The 23,548-nt window shown below is 45.9% G+C and overlaps 1 protein-coding gene across 5 annotated transcripts in view; it reads left to right on the top strand.

The window, feature by feature from the left end:
• Window positions 1-388: 388 nt before the first annotated feature.
• The window catches only part of afap1 (actin filament associated protein 1), a 45,075-nt gene continuing 21,915 nt past the window's right edge, over window positions 389-23,548 (top strand). For 3 of the 5 annotated variants that reach the window (XR_011034352.1, XM_068307818.1, XM_068307817.1), the window contains exons 1-3: window positions 391-653; window positions 13,152-13,283; window positions 13,870-13,952. Coding sequence is in view for 4 of the 5 variants with exons in the window: in XM_068307818.1 (XP_068163919.1) it covers window positions 617-653; window positions 13,152-13,283; window positions 13,870-13,952 (252 nt within the window). In the remaining variant the exon portion in view is untranslated. Of the gene's footprint in view, window positions 654-13,151; window positions 13,284-13,869; window positions 13,953-23,548 lie in introns of all 5 variants that reach the window. The other 2 variants (XM_068307820.1, XM_068307819.1) reach the window with 2 other exon arrangements.

The following is a 23,548-nucleotide window of genomic DNA, read 5'->3' as shown; positions in this document are numbered from 1 at the left end:
AACACGTGAGAGTGACTGTACTTGTGACTGGATGTCGTTGAGACGTCGGTCATGAGCTTTTCTGGAAACAGCGTCCCGGAAGTGGACCTCCGGGTTTCTTGTTGAAAGCAAAAAGAAAGAAAACACACCAGACAGGCTCTAATTTGTCATGTGCAGTTGTTAATGCTGGTTTTCACCAGCATTAATCAAAGTAATCGATGCAATCATCGATTACTTTAATTTATAATAGCGGATTAACATGAAAACTAAACACTTCAGAGTGTCACAGAACCTGACCCACAACGATGTTAGAAATCCGTTATTGGTTGAAGCACATAAATGTCCGACGGTCCCTGAATGCAGCATAACTATCCATGCAGGCAGTTTTCTGAGGGAGGAAGAGGAGGAGGAGGAAGAGGAGGAGGAGGAGGAAGAACCGGAGAAGGGCTTTCAAAGGGAACGGGAGAGCTGTCGGTGGCCGGCCCGGTGGAAACGGAATAACCGGTGGAAACGGAATAACCGGAGCTCGAAGAGCGGCCGGAGCGTCGGTGTGTGGATTAACTGCTGCCGGGGAGCCGCTGGGCAGGACGCCCGCTCCTGAGTGTCGGGGGGCGGATTGGATGAGGCGGACTTCACGATGAGGAGTGACCCAGTTCTGTTCTCTTCCAACAGGGGTGAGAGCCTCGAGTTTTCCCCTAGAAGTATGTACCGGGATTTATTAGATACACGAAGATCCGGATCCAGACCAGCACCTCCGGAACATCCGTAATAACGTAACCGTAATAAAGTGATAATAAAGGGACTAACGTGGGTTTGTCAGGAGCTCCTGCCATCTGGAGCTCGTTGGGACCTTTGATTGATTTGACCTCGTTTGGAGGCTATTAGTCCAGAATCCGGTTATTGGTGGAATCACGTGATTATAATCGGTTCAGTGTTCTGTGTCAGGGGGGTTATTGATCTACATTGAAACAAGTCAGAGTTCAGGTTTATTTTATCACGATTAATCAAAGATTGAAAGTCCATCAAAATGTTCTCCAACTTACCCCAAACAATCAGGTCGGGTTGGGGGGCCAGGGGGCACCAGTGTGAGATGGTGTGGATCTGTTGGGGGTGGGGGGGTCAGAAACACCAGTGGGTGTTGGTGTGGATCTGTTGGGGGGTCAGAGACACCAGTGGGTGATGGTGTGGATCTGTTGGTGGAGGGGGGGGGGTCAGAGACACCAGTGGGTGATGGTTTGGATCTGTTGGGGGGTCAGAAACACCAGTGGGTGATGGTGTAGATCTGTTGGGGGGGGGGGGGTCAGAAACACCAGTGGGTGATGGTGTGGATCTGTTGGGGGGGGGGAGGGGTCAGAGACACCAGTGGGTGATGGTGTGGATCTGTTGGGGGGGGGGGGGTCAGAGACACCAGTGGGTGATGGTATGGATCTGTTGGGGGGTCAGAGACACCAGTGGGTGATGGTATGGATCTGTTGGGGGGTCAGAGACACCAGTGGGTGTTGGTGTGGATCTGTTGGGGGGTCAGACACACCAGTGTGTAATGGTGTTGGGGGGGTGTTCCCTCCAGTAAAGTGCAGTTTCCGTTGGGCGGGTTGTGTAAACGGGACTACACAAGAACCTCTTAACACATTTCTAAATTGGTGCGTGTGTGTGTGTGTGGGGGGGGGGGTTCAAATGTTGGTGCCAATCTGGACGTAGGGATTAATTTTCATAATATTTTTAAAGCATCTTTAACAGTTTCTGTGACTCAGAGAACAACGCATGACTGTTGGTGAAATAGACCGGTCTGTTGACAGTGTTGGGGGGTAGAACTGTTAGTGGCTGAGGATCCACCGGGTGCATGCGATGGAAATGAGTGAATGAGGCTTCACTGAATTAAACCTACAGTATATATGAACCAACTTCATGTACATCATGGTGTTGATGTACATGTGGGTCTATATGTTCTACTGCCTGTAAAAGTGTTTTAGCGAGAGGAACTCTGACAACCTTTGAAGGTGAAACACTGAACTCATTTCGACTTGTATTCTGTTTGGATGTAAAACAGTGAGAGAATGAAGACTGTTTCCTTCATAGGTTCATTTATATTCTGTAATAAGACACCCAATAATGTTTATCTCAGGGATAAAATGTCTTGGAGGAAGAGGTCCATTTGGGGATTTGTCTGGTTTTTGGGGTCTTTTGACCTAAAAATGTTGAGGAACCACTGCTCTATTATGAAGCCCATAGTTTGTCTAATGGAATGGGACAAGGTCTTAGGGAGTAATTCAAGGATGAGTGATTGTGGAGACACAGTGGGCTCTAGACGGTGTCATTGGGGTTGTGGCTGGTCGTCATGTGTCTCTGGAGTCCAAACGTAATGCCAAACTCTATTCAGTCATCTGGCAAGACAACTGAAGCCACATGAATGTGAACCAAGAGCTTTTAGGACTTCTGTCTTCAGGGATTAAGAACACAAGCATTCCCCTCAAAGTAGCACTTATAGTGATTAAATAGAAACATGTAGGCTTCTTTCAGGCAGACAGAAGGAGTAGATGGAACAAACAGAAAACCTTACCTCTCCTTTTTCTGCTGCTTAACTTAATCTCATGTCTGGACATTTTTTATGACAGTGTGTCTTTCAGGGTGTAAGGATTTGATAGTCGGGCATCACTGCATCATGCTTTGTAGTTTTCAGAATCGCTGTATTGGTAGGAATTAATTGATTCATGCAGAGCTTTAGATTGAAGAAAGATAAAATGCTATTGATTACGATTCTTCATCTGACTCACACCAGGCAACAAAATTTTCTGTTTCTGATCACAACCCTGACTAGAATTTTCTGCCACTGGTTGTGTTGCGTTTAAACTCCTGACCACTAGATGGCAGTATCATGATCAATCTTTCAACATATCAATATGAACCCAGAATGGAAGAAGTTACACACACGAATCAATGGCATGAACACCGAGATCACAAGCCTTTCAATCATCACCTTACTTTGCTTACAGTATTGTCATTTATCACCATACGTTACATTCCAACTGTTTCCCTGTCTGTTTGGTAGTTATTTGGGTATGGGGTGGATCTGGATCTGGATGTAGGACTTTTTAATGTTTTCTTTAACAGTGTGACAGATTTCTCAACAGTTTTCCCAGGTACAACAATATTGAGCCAGTTTCCACAAAGACTTTGTGGACAGGTGGGACATGGTTCAGGCAATCTGAATAAATGTTAAGTTGGGTGCTCTCTACTCAGGGTGACTCTAGTAAAGCTCCTTATGAGTAAATTACTTCATTATTTTCTGGCATTGTGACATTAAATCAAGTCTGTATTTCATTACCGCGTTGTTTCTAGGGAACAGATCTATACTTATTACTGTACACCTTAGGCTCACCTGAAGCTTGCCAGCATGGGGGTACAGTTTTCAGATGGCCTTGATTTGACACGATAAAAGCTTTATAGACACATCTCAGTTAGTCTAAGTCAGTCCGCCCAGGTAGGCCCGATGGCTAATGGGATGAAATCTATCTACTGATTTTAATTTAGCTAACATTGACTTCACACTGCAGTCAGAGTTTTCTTGACATGAAACAGGGATGACAACACAAACGCATCTCTAATATCTAATATCAGTCTTCTATCAGTGAATGAAGTCCTACGACAACAGGAGCTCACTAGCAGCTGCAGGGTATCGGGTCGCCGGCCAGAGCTACTGACAGACACCCATTGTGTGCTGGGATTGTAATCACCTCTCAGCGGCATACAAGACTGTAGGTCATGTCTTGGATTTGGATTTGCATCTGAGTTTAACCAATGAGTTACAGAGAAATGCAGGTATGCAACACACTGCAAGTCATTTTGACTCGTTCCCCAACATTTTTGTTTTCTTGTACTTAGATTTATAGCTGGAGAATACCTTTGAATAGAAAATTATTTTTAATTAATTATTTATATTGGTGTCGCTTTAGTTTTTGTTGATTTGGATGTTTAAGTTTTTAACTTTAGGCTATAGTTTGTGAAATTATTGCTAGAGATGCCTGGAAACCAATCTTCCCTTCCCACCACGCTCCAGAAAAGTTGTTCATGAGGTAATTTATGATCAGCCTAATTTGAAATTAAAGAAGTCTTTGTAGTTGTCCATGCAGCTTGTTTCTGTTTCTTTGGTAATAAATGAGACTCTTCTAGTCATGAAGCTAATGTTTCAGGTGGCATTAGAGGGATCTCTGACACTGATACTGGTGTGGGACAAACCCTAATGGTTACTATGGCCAATGTCATATTTTCAAGGAAAATCAAGGGTTTTTCCTGCCTTCCATGCCAGCAAACATACCCTGTGTTTCCCCAAATCTATTCAAGGTAACCTCAAACCCAGGTTATAAGACTGATGTATTCTTATCAACCAGAGAGTCAAACCATGTCCGTCATATGCGATCGGAAATGCAGTCACATTCAATCAATCAATTATTCAATCAGCTTTTATTTGTAAAGCGCTTAATCGCATCAGCAGACATTTCAAAGTGCTTTAACAGACAGAGAAACCCAACATAAAAGTGAGCATGGAAATGCGCCACCATTGCAAAACACTACGATTGAAGTCAGTCCATGTCAACGTTTCCTGCAGAAGTACTGAGGAAATTATCGTCTTCGTACCCATCTCCACTCTCAGTGATTCCACTCAAATTATTTACCTTCAGTTCAGACTGTTGTCGAATGTATAGAATGGTCAGTTGGACCTCGACTTGTTTTCTCTATAAGACAGAGGAGAGAAAACACTACTTTGGTGAGTCAAGGAATTTCCTTCAGTGATTCCTTCCTCGAGAGTTGCCCTTCTTACAAGGTGCTGTTTTAGGGGCAAAAATGCATATTTTTGTAAGTGTTTATTGCCTTTTACTATTGAAGCTTTCTTCACGGAAAGCCCGAGTTGAGGGGCAATTAATTAGGGTTTGTGTGATGTGGGCAAAACGGGTACATGGTGTCACCGTTCTGGCCCACTTGGCCCATTTGGTTTTGTTTCCCTCTTGGCTTTGATCTGCAACCCTTTTCACCTCAGTGGTGATTAAACTTTAGAAGCTTTCATGTATCAGAGATGTTTGAGCCCCTCCTTTTTGGTGATGCTGGGAGGGAGACGGATTCCAGCAGCGGAGGGATGAGGACAAATGAGGTTGTAGTCTCTCCCTCCTTCCCTCCAAAGCCAGATTTTTGTAAGCTGGCATGCAGGGACTTAATTTCGGGACAAATAATCATAGCCTTACAGGCTTTCCCCTCGAGTCAATATCCATGTGGGAAACAGAGGGAGAATAATTAGAATCTTGTGCCAAGCTCTAACACAGCATACGTAGATGTTCCTGATCCAAATAGGATCTGGTGTGTCTGTTTGGACTTGTCAGGGTTGAACAGACCAGAGCCCTGCAGTCCTCAGATACCTGGACATTGTGTGAGTTGATTCCAGAAACAACACAAGATGAATGATGTCAGATTTCAGCCAATCACAAGGTTTACTGAACAGACAGAATGAAATGAAACATGAGCTCTGACAGAGGCCTTACCTGAAGGGTGTCCACACAATGAAGAACCAGGAATCTAAACTATGCTAAGAACTTCTGGTGCTTGCGGGAGGTTCTCTTTACCTCAGTCTTTCCTCCTACAGACAGAATGACCCTGGTAGGTTTAGAGCATCTATTGGACGGTTTCTCTTCTAGTCTGAACACTCATTTCATCACCCAGACCTTGGGTTCATGAAAAAGAGGACATCTACGTTAATCATATGTGAGAACATGCAGAACCATAAATTTAAGTGGGCGCTGGTTAAATAGTCCCATTTTTGTTTGATATTGATGATTGGTTTATAAGTTATTTCCTTTCAAAGAGGAAAAAATTCCAATTTGCCCCTGAATGGATCTTTATTAGGCTTTTTAACATCAGAGTTTAAGACCGGTAGCCCTTCTGTCTCACCAAACGTGTGGGACTACAAGACCAAAGCGTTAGTGGCTCATTATAACAAGTTGGGGTGTGCTGAAGCTAATGGGGTGGGGATGGTGTGAAGTCTGTGGGGGGTCACACAGCAAGAGGGGGATCCTCCCTTTACTACAGCTGAGACACAGGAAAGTGTGTTTGGACACATCGACACACTTGTGTGCGTAGAAGACGTTGCATACGTGTCCTGCGTTTGCGTGTTGTTCTGACTTTGGATCATTCAGCCACACGCAGCCATTCGGACTGTTAGTCCACAGTCTCTGGAGGTCTGACAGTATTAGCCTCAGCTACTTCACTCCGTTGAGACGGTTCATACTGTTCATACTGTAGAGTATTTGGCATGCGCCAATGAAACGCTATTATTACCTTTGCGTACTCTTGTTAATGTGATATTAACAGTTGCCTGCTGTGCTAAGGAAAACATGTATTAATTATTTACTTCCAAGTTTAGCATTCAAGAAAAAACTTGTCATGAGTTGTCATCTCGTGTTTTTCTTGTGACAAAGTACTTTATTGTGGACAGTCGACTGGGGAAGATTTTCATCTTCTTATTGTTTGCTTGAAGGTTTCAAAGCGAGTCCATCTCAGAGTTCTCTTTAAAGACAAATAAAGTTTTAATCCACTTTCATCTCCTCGAATCCAAACTACCAGCATGTTGGAGAGTATCATACTGAACTGAGTCTGACATTGCAGATGGTAGACCGGTGGTTCTGTTCTTCCTCCTGATCCCTTTACTCACTTATCAACTTAACGTCAGTTAAAACTCATAAGAAGAACTGATGCAAACTGGAATCCTACTCAGCATTAGATATAGAGTTATTTAAATACAGGCATTTGATCATTGTTGGTGTTGGGGGATTTTGATGAGTTTCCTCAAATAAAAACATTTTAGGTTTAGTAAATTTTAAGTTTCTCTTCATTTGATAAATGACTTTAAGACCTTAAAAGTAACGGAGATCCACGTCAGAGTTGTACCTTATTTATTCTTTGTCAGTGTGAATTCAACTTTTGAACTTTTCTCCACTTTCAGAAACCAAACTTGAACCCAAACACTGGGTTTAGAACAAATATAATGAGCATTCACAGTGTACAGTTATTATTCCAGCAGCCGTCTTCGGTTTGGGATTATTTCCTGTCTTAACTGCTCATGAATGAATAAGAGTGGCAAAATAAAGAAAATATAAAACAGATTCTTCCTTTTCATCCTTTTTTGAAGATTTGTAAAATAAAGAATTTGCTGCTGATTTGATTGTCAACCCTTACATATGTACAACCAGTGAAGGTTTATCTTGTCCACAAGAGGATAGACCCCTAAATATGGGGCTTCTATGTATTTCCTCTCCTTTAGCCCCTCGTCTTCAGTTCTTCAGTCTGTGGTTTCCATCTGGACACCCTTCAATTATATTTTTAAAAGAGATACCAAAGGGAGTTCCATCACTTTGTGTTTTACTTACTATTGAAAGACCCTATTTTCCCTCTTCCTGTATAACTTCTGTAAACCTCAGTCATCACTGCCTCCATCTCTACCCCTTTCTTTTGCCCCCAGCCTTCAGACGGGGGTTTTGTAGATGTGTGTTTGTGGTCAGGGAGACATCTGCTCGTACCGTAAACCACCTGTACTGTCCGATAGCGATCATCTCTCTCTGTGATGTTTCTTGGCATGTCAGTGGAACGAGGAAAGCACACAAACCTGGTAATTACAGAGCTGTGAAATGAGGAGCTTGTCTTTCATTATAAACTAATGCAACATCTCCCTCCCTCTCATCTGTCCAGAACTCTCCCTCTCTTCTTCTCCTCCGAGGCGTGGCTTTCTGAACCCCTTACAAAACTTTTAGGAGGGGTAATGTTGCACAACTTTCACAGTTTTTCATTAAAATTGGAGACCGAATGCACCAATGATTCTGTTTTTCCCACTACAGAAAAGAATAAGGCGATTTTAAGGCAAAATAGTGCTTTGAATGTTTTTGAGTTAGAATGAAATATATGAAAGTGAAATATTGTGTGCAATTGTCTTGTTTTGTTTCATCAAATGTCCAAAAACCCAAAGACGTTGACCTGAGAAAAGTGGGATTAACCCACAGGGATTCATAGAAAACAGTTCTGTTGATTCTGAGAAAATGTCAAGAAAAAATTTAGCAGTGTTGAAGAATTTGACAAGGAAACCCAGAACCCCTTGGATTACAATTTATAGATAGATATCAAAATTTTCAGCACTTTATTATTTTCTTACAAAGGTTGCAGTAAAATAAGGATTTGTTCTTCATGGCGTTATTTAGCTCAGCCACAAAGGGCATGTTTTTGTTCAGTCATTGGTTTGTCTGTTTACAAGTAGACTTTCTCAAAAAGTTATACAGTAATCCTTCGCGCATTCACGCATCAACACACGCAGCTTCACCACATCACTGATTTTTATTAGGTAGTCACATGACACTGTACGTTCATTCTATTCGCTGACAGCATCTGGAAGTGTGCTCCATTTCGTGAGTCTCGGACTTCCATGAGACACAAAAGTGCTTGAAACAGTCTATCAGAGTGTTTTAAAGGTAATGCAGATAGAAGGTGGTTTAATATCAGTATGGGGGGGGGGCTTCAGAAACATTTTAATTACCCTAAATAATAAAATCTAGAAGAGTCAGGCGGACCACAGGTTAACAGTTTGCTGCTAAGTGGAAGACCAGAGGTCTTTGTCGATGTTCTCCCTGATAGTGTCGGTCCGCTGTGTCCTGGTGGCTCATTGGAGGCGTGTCCATGATGCCAGACCACAAACTAACCTCAATTAATGAAAACCACCGTCTTACTGTAACACAACCCACAGCACCATTAAGTTTCCCTCAACCACAGAAAGAGCTCGGCGATGATGATTGGGCGGTCAGCTCATGAAGGGCAAAGGCTTTTCATACGTGTGCAGCAAGTGACACCTTCATGGAGGAACACCAGAGACCAGCAGAAATACAGTGATTGGACGACAGAACGGGTTGTTTCCAGGAACAAATATATAGTCTCCAGGAACAGATATATAGTCTCCAGGAACAAATATATACTGTAGTCTCCAGGAACAAATATACTGTCTCCAGGAACATATATATAGTCTCCAGGAACAAATATACTGTCTCCAGGAACAAATATATACTGTAGTCTCCAGGAACAGATATATAGTCTCCAGTAACAGATATATAGTCTCCAGGAACAGATATATTGTCTCCAGTAACAGATATATAGTCTCCAGGAACAGATATATAGTCTCCAGTAACAGATATATAGTCTCCAGGAACAGATATATAGTCTCCAGTAACAGATATATAGTCTCCAGGAACAGATATATAGTCTCCAGTAACAGATATATAGTCTCCAGGAACAGATATATAGTCTCCAGGAACAGATATATAGTCTCCAGTAACAGATATATAGTCTCCAGGAACAGATATATAGTCTCCAGGAACAAATATATAGTCTCCAGGAACAAATATATAGTCTCCAGTAACAGATATATAGTCTCCAGGAACAGATATATAGTCTCCAGGAACAAATATATAGTCTCCAGGAACAAATATATAGTCTCCAGTAACAGATATATAGTCTCCAGGAACAGATATATAGTCTCCAGGAACAAATATATAGTCTCCAGGAACAAATATATAGTCTCCAGTAACAGATATATAGTCTCCAGGAACAGATATACTGTCTCCAGTAACATTTCTACCGTCTCTGTCAGGTTGATCATGAGCAGTATGTTCCTTTAGCTCTGGGATGTCGAGGCCCAGTGAATGTGGATTATTTAGCCTTTAGGAAGCCCCGATTTATTTCAGCTCTGATTTAATTTATATGTTTTAATTGGTGTTGATCTATGATGGACATTGGATTCCTGTTTAATGAGCATTGATCTTTGTGTTTTATTTCCTGAGACACACGTCTGTCCAGTTTGAAGAATGACAGCCCTGTGCAATAACAGAATGAAGATTTTAATGTGGCTCAAGGGGAGATATTGAAGCAACCCATCGGAAAAAGAATGTGAAATTTTTCATTATGCAGCCAGGAGCCTTTTTTTTCCTAACTTTTGGCATCGTGAGTTTGCATCAGTAGCCAGGAGTTGGAGACATTCATAATGTTTAACCCTCACTTATATCAAGTAAACTCTGAAGAGCTGAATGACTTATGGTGAGCGATGCTCGGCTTTATGATGCTGAGGGCTTATAATTAGCAGGACGCTTTTTCCTGGCGGAAAAACCAGAACATTAAGTCAGTGAGATTTAATTCAGGATGTGTGTGACTGTACAACCACAGATATTTGATGCTTGAATTATGACTGTGTGTGTGTGTGTGTGTGTGTGTGTGTGTGTGTGTGTGTGTGTGTGTGTGTGTGTGTGTGTGTGTGTGTGTGTGTGTGTGTGTGTGTGTGTGTGTGTGTGTGTGTGTGTGTGTGTTTGTGTGTGAGTGAAAGCTTGTCAGATGGCCAGACTAAACACACCCTGAGGTGTTAAAGATGCTGTTGGTAACACGGAGCAGACACCTAACCCCCCCCCGTTGGACAGCGTCCGTCAGCAGGCTGTCAGTCTGAACAGCTGTGTTCTGGGAAGAGGGCAGAAACCCTCCTGCCTCCATGTGGCTCAGCATTTTTACCCCGACAGAAACAATGGAGCCCCAGCGTCTCAAGTCTCACCCAAACATGACCCTCTGGACTCACACACACACACACACACACACACACACACACACACACACACACACACACACACACACACACACACACACACCTCACCCAGGAAAACCCCCTTTGTTCCGAGCTGTGAGGAGTGTGAATACCTCAGAGTGAAAACACGTCTCGGTGTTATTAGTGGGTTCTGTGCCCGTTAATCTTTTGTAACGCAGACCTTGTGTTGACACAGCAGACGTGGTTCGGTGGAATTGTTCTCCACCGATGAGACTGGTGTAAATGTGACCCCAAGTGTGTGTGTCACAAACGTTGGACCAAACACGGTTTGCAGTAAGAATGCACAGATGCACGCACATTTTGCTGTGCGACAGAACTGTAGTGAAGCGTTGGGGGAGCGTGGACACGACGGGGGTGAATGATGGCCACGGAGCAGGAGGGGCTTTCTGGAGAATGGGCGTCGACGCTTTGTTTGCACGACACGGTACTTTTCTGCCCCGCCGTGGGATTTGTTTGAGGGTGGTCCTCCTCGTCTCTGGTGATCTAGAAACTGACTTTAGGTTTTAACCCACACACAAACAGACGTGTTGGTTTACTGGCCCCCCAACAGAGGCAGGAGGTCACAGGGGTCGCACAGAGCTCATCCAGACGGTAAATAGAGCAGCAGAGAGGCTGTTTCTCCATGTCTGTGGAAAACAGACATGGAGAAAGTGATACGTGTGTGTGTGTGTGTGTGTGTGTGTGTGTGTGTGTGTGTGTGTGTGTGTGTGTGTGTGTGTGTGTGTGTGTGTGTGTGTGTGTGTGTGTGTGTGTGTGTGTGTGTGTGTGTTCACACCCAAAATGAACTGAGAAGATCCAGTGGAGGTAGCAGCAAGGCTTCGTCTCCTGTTGGGGCTCCACACCTGCGTTCCTCTCTCCTGTACTGACGATCACATTGTGGGAGGGGTGTCTCCACTCCACTGCTGTCCAACAGCCAAACATCTCCAGCTGCTATGAACAGGAATCATAGCCAGACTGAAATTCTGTAAATTGTCGTAAAACCGAGATCCTCTCAGTTCTTGGAGGAATCTTCTCAGGTTCATCTGCTGTCTCACCTGCTGCTGGTTAAGGGTGGAGACCTGTTGATGGGTAAGGTCTGGAAGGAGATGAAGGAGTTTGGTTACATCATCATATCTCTCATGAAGCAGCAGGAACATCTGGTCCCAGCCACAGGGACACCAGGTTCATCCTTCAGTTCCTAAAATAAATCCAGCAGGTGAACACATGAACACCTGGTTGGCTTTGGCCTGCTGTGACCTTCAGGACACGGGTCAGATCAGTAGGTCTCCTGAGTGGGAGTGGGCTAGGTTGAATCATTTAATGGGAGGTCTTCTCCTTGCTGATATCTCCCAGATGTCCACTGTGGATGTGATCAGTCATTCCAACAATATGATCGATGAGATGTTGTTCCAAACGGAGCTTTTGGTGGTCAAAGGTTCCCACCACAGCACAAAGGTCCAGCTCCAGAAGAATAGTTCAGTTCTCCTCTGCAGTGGTGATAAACCCGTAGTCATTATCTCCTGTCCTGCTGCTCAGCCTCAGGACGTTTGCCAGCATCATGTCTTCACCTTCGATACCTTCAGATGTTTCCAGTTAGCTTGAGTTCCACCAAACTGGGCCAGGATCTCCAGTTCGTGAGTTGTTGTTTTTTGCGTGGCGGCTCAGAGTCACGCTAACAAACCCAGAGCGACGCCAAGCGTGTCCCAACAGCCCCTCACCGCTGGAACCCTGCAGTGGCGTGTCTTTCAGGTGGGGTGCCAGGTCCCACCCTGCCAGCAGGTGTCATCTGGTGGGTCTTCCATCTCCAGCTGACAGCCCACCCATCTCTGACAGAACGGGGTTTTGTTGTCGTTCGGTGTTGGATTGAAGGGAAAAGACTCTTAAATCCCTCTGGATTAAACATGAGTGTGTTTGGGTTGGTGAATGAGTAATGATGGGTCTATTTCTGCAGGTTGTGTTCACACGTCCACCTGGATCGTTCATGTCCCCCCACGGAAACGACTCGCTCCAGGAGTTCTTAACCCATGATGTGGGAACAACAACTCGTAACGCGATCTGAATCTGTCTATGGGTTTCTGTAGGAATACATGTGAACCTGGTCAGAAACGACTCGTCCAACCAGAGACCCAAACTCCAGAGGCTGAACGTTGAACCTCTGGAATGAAACTGACCTTCAGAGCAGTCCCAGTGTGGGAGCAGTGGAGAAGAATCTGAATTAGAGTTCCTTAAAAGTTCTGATTGAATCAGAGTTTTGAGTCTCATCTCCTGTACATAGTTAATAATACATTAATGTACTAAAGCTGGTTTGTTACGAGCAGTTTAAACAACACTGTTTATTAGTTAGTTAGCTGTTGAGAAGGGAATCAGGAGTTTTACAGATTTAATAAATGCTCACAGTGTGTGTGTGTGTGTGTGTCTGTGTCTGTGTGTGTGTGTTTGTGTGTGTGTGTGTGTGTGTGTGTGTGTGCGTGCGTGCGTGCGTGCGTGTGTGTGTGTGTGTGTGTGTGTGTGTGTGTGTGTGTGTGTGCAGCAGCCATGGAGGAGCTGGTGTGTGAGCTGCGTCTGTTCCTGGACCTGTTGGACAGGGAGTACCTGAGCGCCGGCGTGCGAGAGAGGAAGCTGCACCTGTCCAACATCCTCCTCAGAGTCCTGTCTGATAAAGGTGAGTCCTCCTCAGAGTCCTGTCTGATAAAGGTGAGTCCTCCTCAGAGTCCTGTCTGATAAAGGTGAGTCCTCCTCAGAGTCCTGTCTGATAAAGGTGAGTCCTCCTCAGAGTCCTGTCTGATAAAGGTGAGTCCTCCTCAGAGTCCTGTCTGATAAAGGTGAGTCCTCCTCAGAGTCCTGTCTGATAAAGGTGAGTCCTCCAGAGTCCTGTCTGATAAAGGTGAGTCCTCCTCCAGAGTCCTGTCTGGTAAAGGTGAGTCCTCCTCCTCAGCAGGTACATGTGACTCATCACCACACCTGTTCTTCAGATGCTTTCACCTTAAATGTTTCTCCATGTCTAATAAAACACAACCTCTCAAAAGTTCAGGCAGAAGTGTAATAACGAAGAGATGGTATGTCAGTTGTTATAACATCTTTAAAGACAAACAACAGTTTTGAATGTTTGCTGCTGTTCCTTCATGGGTTCCGTGTTCTATGTCTGTATTAGTTCTGTCTTTTCTCTCCTGTTCTCTCAGAATGTGGACGTGTGACTGACAGTGTACTTTAGTTTATAATTATAGTTTCTGTCGCCCCCCCCTGTCCAGAACCTTCATTCAAGTCAGACATCCACAGTGGCCTTCCTGCCCCGCCCCAGATGCCCCTTCCTGAGATCCCTCACCCCTGGCTGGTAAGTCCCCCGTCTGTCCTGGTCTGCTGTGGTTCTGACAGACCAGTGAAGGTGATGCCCACAGGTTCCTGTGTGAACAGGGAGGTGACTCACCAGTGGGTGTGATTGGTGAACAACACGTGTTCACCTTGAATGTAGAAGACATCAGTCTGGGGGTAAATAACGACCAGTCAGCTGGGGAGGGGTATGAGAGACCTGAACCATTCACTAGTGCATCTGTGACCCTGACCCCCATTGATGACCCCAGACTAGGTCTTAGAGACAGGTGAGGGTCAGACAGGTGGGGGTCAGACATCGGGGGGGCGTTCGACTAGAACTCCTCCTGGACTCCTCTCTCCTGGGGGGTTCTGGTCTCATCCATTAGACCCAGACCTTCTGGAGGGGTCCGTGTCCCCTCTGGCCTCTGAACCCCTCCTGAAGCCGGACCAAATATGACAGGGGTGGACCTGAAGGCCTCTAAAGCCTGACTCATGGTCACTGACTACATCCTGGAGAGGATAACCTAGAGAACAGACAGTGAGTAACGTCTGAGTAACGCTGTGGGACACCCTCAGGCCTCTTCACCTCTGGGGGGCTGCAGAGTTCCAGTTCTCCTCAAACGGAAACCAACCTCCTGAATGAACTTTGAATTACTTCAATGTCGTATAAAATACAGTAAATGTAATTAATGAATAGATCAACACATCGACTACATCGTGTTGAGTCTCCTTATTCTCGACTCTACGTTGGTTTTAAAAAACGTACAGAAGAAAATAACAATTAAGTTTACGTCATCTTTCTGTCTGTCCGCCACAAATATTCTTAAAATCACTAGAAAAATGTAAAAAGCAGATAATATCACGTTACTGTACAATAAATCCGTTCCAACAGTCTTCACGTGTTTCTGAAACCACGAGTGTCAGATTTAATAACGTGGAGCCACGTGTTACCCCTGTGAGGGGCTTTTACTGCCTCTAGTGAAGCAGCAGGGAGGCTGTGTGTGTGTGTGTGTGTGTGTGTGTGTGTGTGTGTGTGTGTGTGTGTGTGTGTGTGTGTGTGTGTGTGTGTGTGTGTGTGTGTGTGTGTGTGTGTGTGTGTGTGTGTGTGTGTGTGTGGCCTTACAGTGCAGTTTGTAATTAGGAGCAGTCCACAGCCCCCCCCGGTGACCCCGGTGTGTGTCACAGCCTGTTTTCCCAGAAGCCTGTTTTAACAGAGGACTGGGGTCAGAGGTCAGATCCATCCCAGCATCCTCCTCTGGTCCTGTGTGTGTCGCTCCTCCTCTGGGGGTGTGGGTGTACAGGTGTGTTTAGCTGGTGTGTGTCGGCACACCTGTTTGAATACAAGGAGGAATGAGGTAGGGGGGGTGTGGTGTTTGTCCATGACCTCAACCAGATTAGCAGGTTAGCAGCAGCTAGTCGCTAACTCTAGGAGGAAGTGATGAGTGTGATCGTTTGGACCCACATGAGTTTCATCTGAGAGGAACCAGTCCTGGATCGGTTCTAGATCTGGTACATACAGACACCCCCATCCCATCATTAAAGCCCAACAAACTGCTCCTGACTGCGTGCTAATGTTGTGATGCAGAATTCACTTCCTGAAAACGTTACGTCGTTTTTGACTTACGGCGCGTCTCCTGGAGCCAGTTAAGGTCAAAGTTCACCCGTATGAGTAAAGTCTATTTATTGTGTTCATCCGTAACAGTTAAACCAGCGTTAACACAAAGGAAGAGCTGGTTTACAGTAAACTGACTCGTAGTCTTTCCCAGAGCCTCTCAGACACTAAAGCCTTCAGAGCCCTGAAGGCTGGAACCTACAAGACGTTCAGATAAATATTCTAACTTGTGTTCAGACCTTTGTCCTGCTGTCAGACATGGATTTACATTTTTATTTCTTTTCCATTTCATTGGATGAGAAGTTAATTTACTTTTCTTTTGTTGTGACCAAAGCTTCTCAGTTCTGGTCTTCGTCCTGAGCAGCGACGGGTTTGCTCACAAACACCTCCTGTGGATCCTTTCAGATTGATCCTCTCCACACCCCCACCTCATCAATCACTCCAATCATCCACAAAAGAAGATCACAATCCTTTGTAGTGTGTGCTACACACACACACACACACACACACACACACACACACACACACACACACACACAGACACACAGACACACACACATACACACACACACACACACACACACACACACACACAGACACACACACACAGACACACACACATACACACACACACACACACACACACACACACACACACACACACACACACACACAGGCTTTAATGTGATCACGCTGACCACTAAGTGTGACAGAACCCCTCCTCATGTTGGACATGAAACACGTCAGGACGAGCTGAGGCTCAGCCACATGAACACTCAGATTATCTGTCCGTTAATCTGAATGGAACAAACAAACCCTCATCCAGACGAGCAGAATCCACCAGAAAACCAGTAAACATCTCCGTGTCCGTATTTTAACTCTGTTTTTCTTACTTGTTGTTGTGTTTTCTCTGGTTGTTAATGTGTAAGAACAGAGTAGAAGGTTTTCACTTGGCCATGAATCCACACCAGAACAGCAGGTTCAGGTTCTGGATTGTTGTAATCTCAAAAACACACACACTGCACACACACCGTACACACACTGCACACACACTGCACACTCACTGCACACACACTGCACACACACTGCACACACACCATACACACTGTACACACACCATACACACCGTACACACACCATACACACTGTACACACACCGTACACACACTCTACACACACTGTACACACTCTGCACACACACTGCACACACACCATACACACTGTACACACACCATACACACTGTACACACACCATACACACCGTACACACACCATACACACTGTACACACACCGTACACACACTGTGCACACACTGCACACACTGCACACACACCATACACACTGTACACACACCATACACACCGTACACACACCATACACACCATACACACTGTACACACACCATACACACCGTACACACACCATACACACTGTACACACACCGTACACACACTCTACACACACTGTACACACTCTGCACACACACTGCACACACACCATACACACTGCACACACACCATACACACACTCTACACACACTCTACACACACTCTACACACACTACACACACACTGTCGGTCTGGCTCCCATTTGGAATTCATTTCCTCCTCCTCTGATTTCAAATGAGGCGCCCCCCCACCCCTCCTTGAAGATGAATGTGTGTCTCAGCCCGATGCCCCTCTCTCCTCTGAGGGCGTTCCAGAACATTGTTGGTACCCCTGGTGTTCTGAGGGGTCTGTCTCTAAACACGCGTGTTGGTGGCCGTAGACCAGCATGCTTTGTGTTTGGGATCAATAATCCTGTCGTTTTCTGCCAAACCGAAGGTTTTCTGGCCTGAAGGAGAACCAGATGGAGAACGTGAACGTGTCCCTGTGTCGAGTCACAGCTGGACTCCATCACACAGTTCTCCTCCAATCAGACGCGTCCGTCCGTCTACACAGTAACTCTCCTCTGGAACCCTCCACACGTGTTCTGTTTGCTGATGATCAATTCTTTTCATATCATCTTAATTCCTCGGTGGAGTTTCCTTCAGCTCTGTTGTGTCATTGATCTAAGGCAGGAAGTGAAGATGTCTAACAGATAATATTATGGGGTGTCTCAGGTTGTCCCTGGGGTAACAAACAAGAGGCAGGTTTGAGACATTAAGTCTTAACCCCGGTGAACAGTGACCACCAGGGGCTTGAAGTGACGTCCCTACAGCGTAGGAACCCTGTTATAACCCTGTTATAACCCTGTTATAACCCTGTTATAACACTCTGGAAAAAGTCCCTGCTGAGAAACTGGGCCTCGAATGGAAAAACTGTTCCACAACTTTTTTCCAGCTCCAGTGATTCTGAAGGCTTAACGATGCCAAGTTCTTTCTTCTTAACACATCATGTGATGGAAGTGACTTAATAACTTAACAACCCTCTGAGGGAACATTCAAGCTGCTTCTGTCGCCTGCTGGAGAACGGACACACTTCAGTTTAATCAGAGGAAATCTATTGGTGTCTGATGCAAAATTAGTATGAATTTTACGTTTTTAGCTCCTCAGCAAACATCCAAAGAGCAGGCAGATGGGATCTGTTATTTAAATCAAAAGTCAGTATGTAAGGACGGCAGGATCATGTGAATTATGGCATAAACGTGTTTGATTTAAGTTGTATTCACACAATGTTTAGTCATAGTGTTACTCTTCCTTAGGACTTTAGTTTAGAATGACATGACTTTATCAGTAAACCCAGACGTGTCTGAAACAATAAAACACGTTAAACAAACTGAAAGACATGTGGTGATCCTGTCTCACTGCCAGTGGGTCTGAGAAGACCAGATCAGTGATCAGGTTCAACCAGGCTAGTAGCTGAATGTCAATCAGGTCAATGGGAACCAGCTCCCATTGGCTCCCAACATCTCCCACCATCTACCACCATCTCCCACCATCAACCACCATCTCCCACCATCCACCACCATCTATCACCATCTCCCACCATCTCCCACCATCCACCACCATCTACCACCATCCACCACCATCCACCACCATCTACCACCATCCACCACCATCCACCACCATCTACCACCATCCACCACCATCTACCACCATCCACCACCATCTACCACCATCCACCACCATCTACCACCATCCACCACCATCTATCACCATCTCCCACCATCTCCCACCATCCACCACCATCTACCACCATCCACCACCATCCACCACCATCCACCACCATCTACCACCATCCACCACCATCTACCACCATCCACCACCATCCACCACCATCTACCACCATCCACCACCATCTACCACCATCCACCACCATCTACCACCATCCACCACCATCTACCACCATCCACCACCATCTATCACCATCTCCCACCATCTCCCACCATCCACCACCATCCACCACCATCCACCACCATCCACCACCATCCACCACCATCTACCACCATCTCCCACCATTTCCCACCAACTCTCCCCATCTCCCACCATCCACCACCAACTCTCCCCATCTACCACCATCTACCACCAGTTCCCAGCAGTTCCCACCAGCTCCTGCTTATCCACGTCTAAATCTTGGTTTGAGCTGAGAGAAACACAGGAAACTCCCTCCCCAGTCTCGCCCTCCAGTTGTTTTCTCAGTGCATCCGGCAGGAACGACACGTTGGTGAACGCACCTGTACGATACAGAACACACACTAACAGTGAGGGCAGCAGGAGGAAGGGGACGTGTGTTATAGTGGAACAATTTACAATGGAGGTTGTGAGAGAGGTTGTGTATTGAATGTGTAGAATATATAGAAAGTAAATAATGCGTGCTGTGATTGGTTAAAGCAACATTTCAGATATCTCCGTAAACTTACCCTCAGAATGTCTGGAGTTGCTGCATCTAAATATTAGCATAAACCAGCAGCCACCATCAAGAAGTGTCAAGAATAGAAGTGTCCCAACAGTGTTCTGTTGGTGAACATGATGGTTTCTAGAGATCAGCACGTGGACGTTAGGGTTGGGGTTAACCCAGGGTTCCTGCAGGTTTCTAACATCTTGACTATCAGATTCTGTAAACCCTCACAGGAACGGAGATGTGCTGGATCATCTGAAACCTTGGCTCTGCCTTTGGTGCATCTGAGCATCGACACCAGACTGAAAACACGTGTGTGCAGGAATCCTTTGGAGTCTGGATTGGGATTAGCTGGAATGAGAGAAGCAGCTCAGGTCAGATGAAACATCTGGACTCCCTCAGCAGCACCAGGCTGACCCCTCAGGTCAGGTCTATCTGACCCCTCAGGTCAGGTCTATCTGACCCCTCAGGTCAGGTCCATCTGACCCCTCAGGTCAGGTCATCTGACCTCTCAGGTCAGGTCCAGCTGACCCCTCAGGTCAGGTCCATCTGACCCTGCAGGTGCACCAGTAGGTGACTAGAGGTCAGCAGCAGGAGGCTGTAGTCCCCCTACAGGATGTCAGTGTGTGTGTGTGTGTGTGTGTGTGTGTGTGTGTGTGTGTGTGTGTGTGTGTGTGTGTGTGTGTGTGTGTGTGTGTGTGTGTGTGTGTGTGCGCGCACTAGGGCCTGTGTACCCACATGGTTGTAATATATAGAAGAGTGAAGAAAATAATTTCCCTCTTGGCGTCATTAAAGTATAATTCCTCGTCTTGTTTCACTCGTATAATTTTAATCCTTCATGCCCCCCCCCCCCCTGCACCTGAAGCCACACCCGTCACAGGGCCCCAGAGATTTCCACGTCCCGTCTTGATCTAAAATCTGTTCCCTCCTGACTGGATCACGTGTTCGGTTTTCTGCTGGCGTGAGGGAGTAGCGTGTCCATCTGCACACGGGTTCACGCCAGGAACGCTGGGATTCCAGTCACAGCGTGTAATTAGGGGGTGGGAAGGAGTCCTGACCTCGGTTTGGGTATTTAGAGTGGGAGGTTCGTCTGCTGCCCCGGCCGAGGGCTGAAGTCACGTCCAGACATTTAAGCCAAGTATGAATATGTTGCCCCAGTGTGGAGGACTGGACCTGAATAATGTTGTTGCCCCAGTGTTGAGGACTGGACCTGAATAGTGTTTTTGCCCCAGTGTTGAGGACTGGACCTGAATAGTGTTTTTGCCCCAGTGTTGAGGATTGGACCTGAATAGTGTTGTTGCCCCAGTGTAGAGGACTGGACCTGAATAATGTTTTTGCCCCAGTGTAGAGGACTGGACCTGAATAATGTTGTTGCCCCAGTGTAGAGGACTGGACCTGAATAGTGTTGTTGCCCCAGTGTAGAGGACTGGACCTGAATAATGTTTTTGCCCCAGTGTAGAGGACTGGACCTGAATAATGTTGTTGCCCCAGTGTAGAGGACTGGACCTGAATAATGTTGTTGCCCCAGTGTAGAGGACTGGACCTGAATAGTGTTGTTGCCCCAGTGTAGAGGACTGGACCTGAATAGTGTTGTTGCCCCAGTGTAGAGGACTGGACCTGAATAATGTTTTTGCCCCAGTGTAGAGGACTGGACCTGAATAGTGTTTTTGCCCCAGTGTTGAGGATTGGACCTGAATAGTGTTTTTGCCCCAGTGTGGAGGACTGGACCTGAATAATGTTGTTGCCCCAGTGCCAATGGGAGGGTAGACGGGGTAAACTGAGCAGAGGAGAGCCACGCCCTTTGGAGAGGGAACGCTGTATTTCCCATGATTCTTGGCATATTGTCCGGTGCAGAAACACATTTGGGGCAAATCCTGCCAGACTTGGTGAAGTTTACTTGAGCGGAGCTGAATTGAAGCCGTTTGTGGGGTAACTGCTGGTGTAACCAGACGGGATGAAGAACGATGGAGACGAGCCTCCAGTGAGAGTAGAGTTCTTTTTGACTGAATGAACTCTATTGTCTCTTCACTAAACCAGTCATTGCATGGAGACGTGCAGACAGGAACAACTGCCTCCAGGAGGGCATCAGGTTTAAACGGTGCTACATGCTGCGCTGGTGGAAAGCTGCAGCTGCAGTGGAAAACCAGAAGACTTGAGACGTTTAACTGGACTCTGAGTCTCCGTTGGAGGAGGATCTGTCAGCTGTGAGGTGTTTCTACTCAAAGCTGTTTGATGGCTGCCTCGCTTCGTGCGTCTGACTCGCTTCCTTTTAGAAACAGCAGCAGAGGCTCATGGGTATTTTTTCTGACATTATACTACCTTTAGAGAAACATCTCTGAAGGTAGTACAAACTGAGTATTTCTCTCCATTTCTTCCTCATGTGCAGTTTGTCTTTGAGGGGCTGACTTATTGTGTGGTGGGGGGTGAAACATCCAGACAGGCCCTCTGACGTGATGATGTCACCGGCTCACAATGGGTTTCCACTCATTTTTCACCGTCTCCTGGTGCTCAGTGACACAGTTCCTGCACTTTGAACCAGTTATCCGTTGAGGCTGCACACCAGCCAACCTTTTTATGAATGTTCCACGTTGCTACGACGATGGCTGCTGACATCAGTGCAGCGCTGACGCCTGATTGGGTCGGCTGCAGCCAATGGCCCGTAGGATATAGTTTTATAACACACATGTAGTGTCTCCCCTTTATAAGAAGTGGAAAATCGCTGCTGCTGCTAACAAATAAAATAAAAGAGGGCTTTTCCATAAGAGGGAAAATGTGCAGTCGTTGCAGCTGGAGTGAGAAACCTTCAGGGAGACGTGTGTGATGGTCCAGTCTGGTGACATCATCTGTCTCTGATGTAAGAGCACTATTACATCACGATAGGAAACCTATTGGCTTCACACTGCAGGAGGTTAGTTCAGCCTTTGTTACACGTTTGTAGTCGTGTGTTTATGTGATCCCAGATGCTGCATCACCTGATTGAGACGTGACTGAAAGTCTCTAAACTTAATTGTGCTTATCTAGTCCTTCATTATTTTACTTTACTTTATTTTATTATACTTTTTCTTGGGACCCCCAGTAGCAGGAACCACACTGGTCAGTGAGTAGAACACTATAATAAAAGAATAAGAACCTGCAGCCACTGATTCACAAGTTTAATTTGTTCATTTAATGTATTCAGTTTGTACATGAAACCAAAGTTTACATGATGGATGGATTAGAGACAGTGGTGAGGACAGACATGATGGATTAGAGACAGTGGTGAGGACAGACATGATGGATTAGAGACAGTGGTGAGGACAGACATGATGGATTAGAGACAGTGGTGAGGACAGCCATGATGGATTGGAGACAGTGGTGAGGACAGACATGATGGATTAGAGACAGTGGTGAGGACAGAGATGATGGATTAGAGACAGTGGTGAGGACAGCCATGATGGATTAGAGACAGTGGTGAGGACAGTCATGATGGATTAGAGACAGTGGTGAGGACAGACATGATGGATTAGAGACAGTGGTGAGGACAGACATGATGGATTAGAGACAGTGGTGAGGACAGACATGATGGATTAGAGACAGTGGTGAGGACAGCCATGATGGATTAGAGACAGTGGTGAGGACAGACATGATGGATTAGAGACAGTGGTGAGGACAGACATGATGGATTAGAGACAGTGGTGAGGACAGACATGATGGATTAGAGACAGTGGTGAGGACAGACATGATGGATTAGAGACAGTGGTGAGGACAGACATGATGGATTAGAGACAGTGGTGAGGACAGACATGATGGATTAGAGACAGTGGTGAGGACAGACATGATGGATTAGAGACAGTGGTGAGGACAGCCATGATGGATTAGAGACAGTGGTGAGGACAGCTATGATGGGTTAGAGACAGTGGTGCTGAACAGAAGACAGGAGGTGGAGCTGGAGGTGGAGGAAGTGAAGGTGTTGAGGTTCTCCAGGAGCGACCAGGTTGGATCAGAAACGAGTTCCTCAGAGGAACAGACAAGCTGAGATGTTCTGGAAGTCAGAGAGAACAGACTTGTGGGTAGGGTTAATCGTTGCTCTCCGTGTGTTTCTCGGGGTTAAAGTTCAGTCCTGTGGACTCTAACCAATCAGGGATCAGTTTTCTGTGGTGGAGCCCTGAACTGATGGTAGCATGTTAGAGAAGTGGAGCAGACATGGA

This window comes from Antennarius striatus, chromosome 23 (genome assembly GCF_040054535.1).
Source record: "Antennarius striatus isolate MH-2024 chromosome 23, ASM4005453v1, whole genome shotgun sequence".
Classification (NCBI taxonomy): domain Eukaryota; kingdom Metazoa; phylum Chordata; class Actinopteri; order Lophiiformes; family Antennariidae; genus Antennarius; species Antennarius striatus.
The sequence above is the reverse complement of the archived record's forward strand: the minus strand, read 5'-3'. Positions and strand labels throughout refer to the sequence as shown.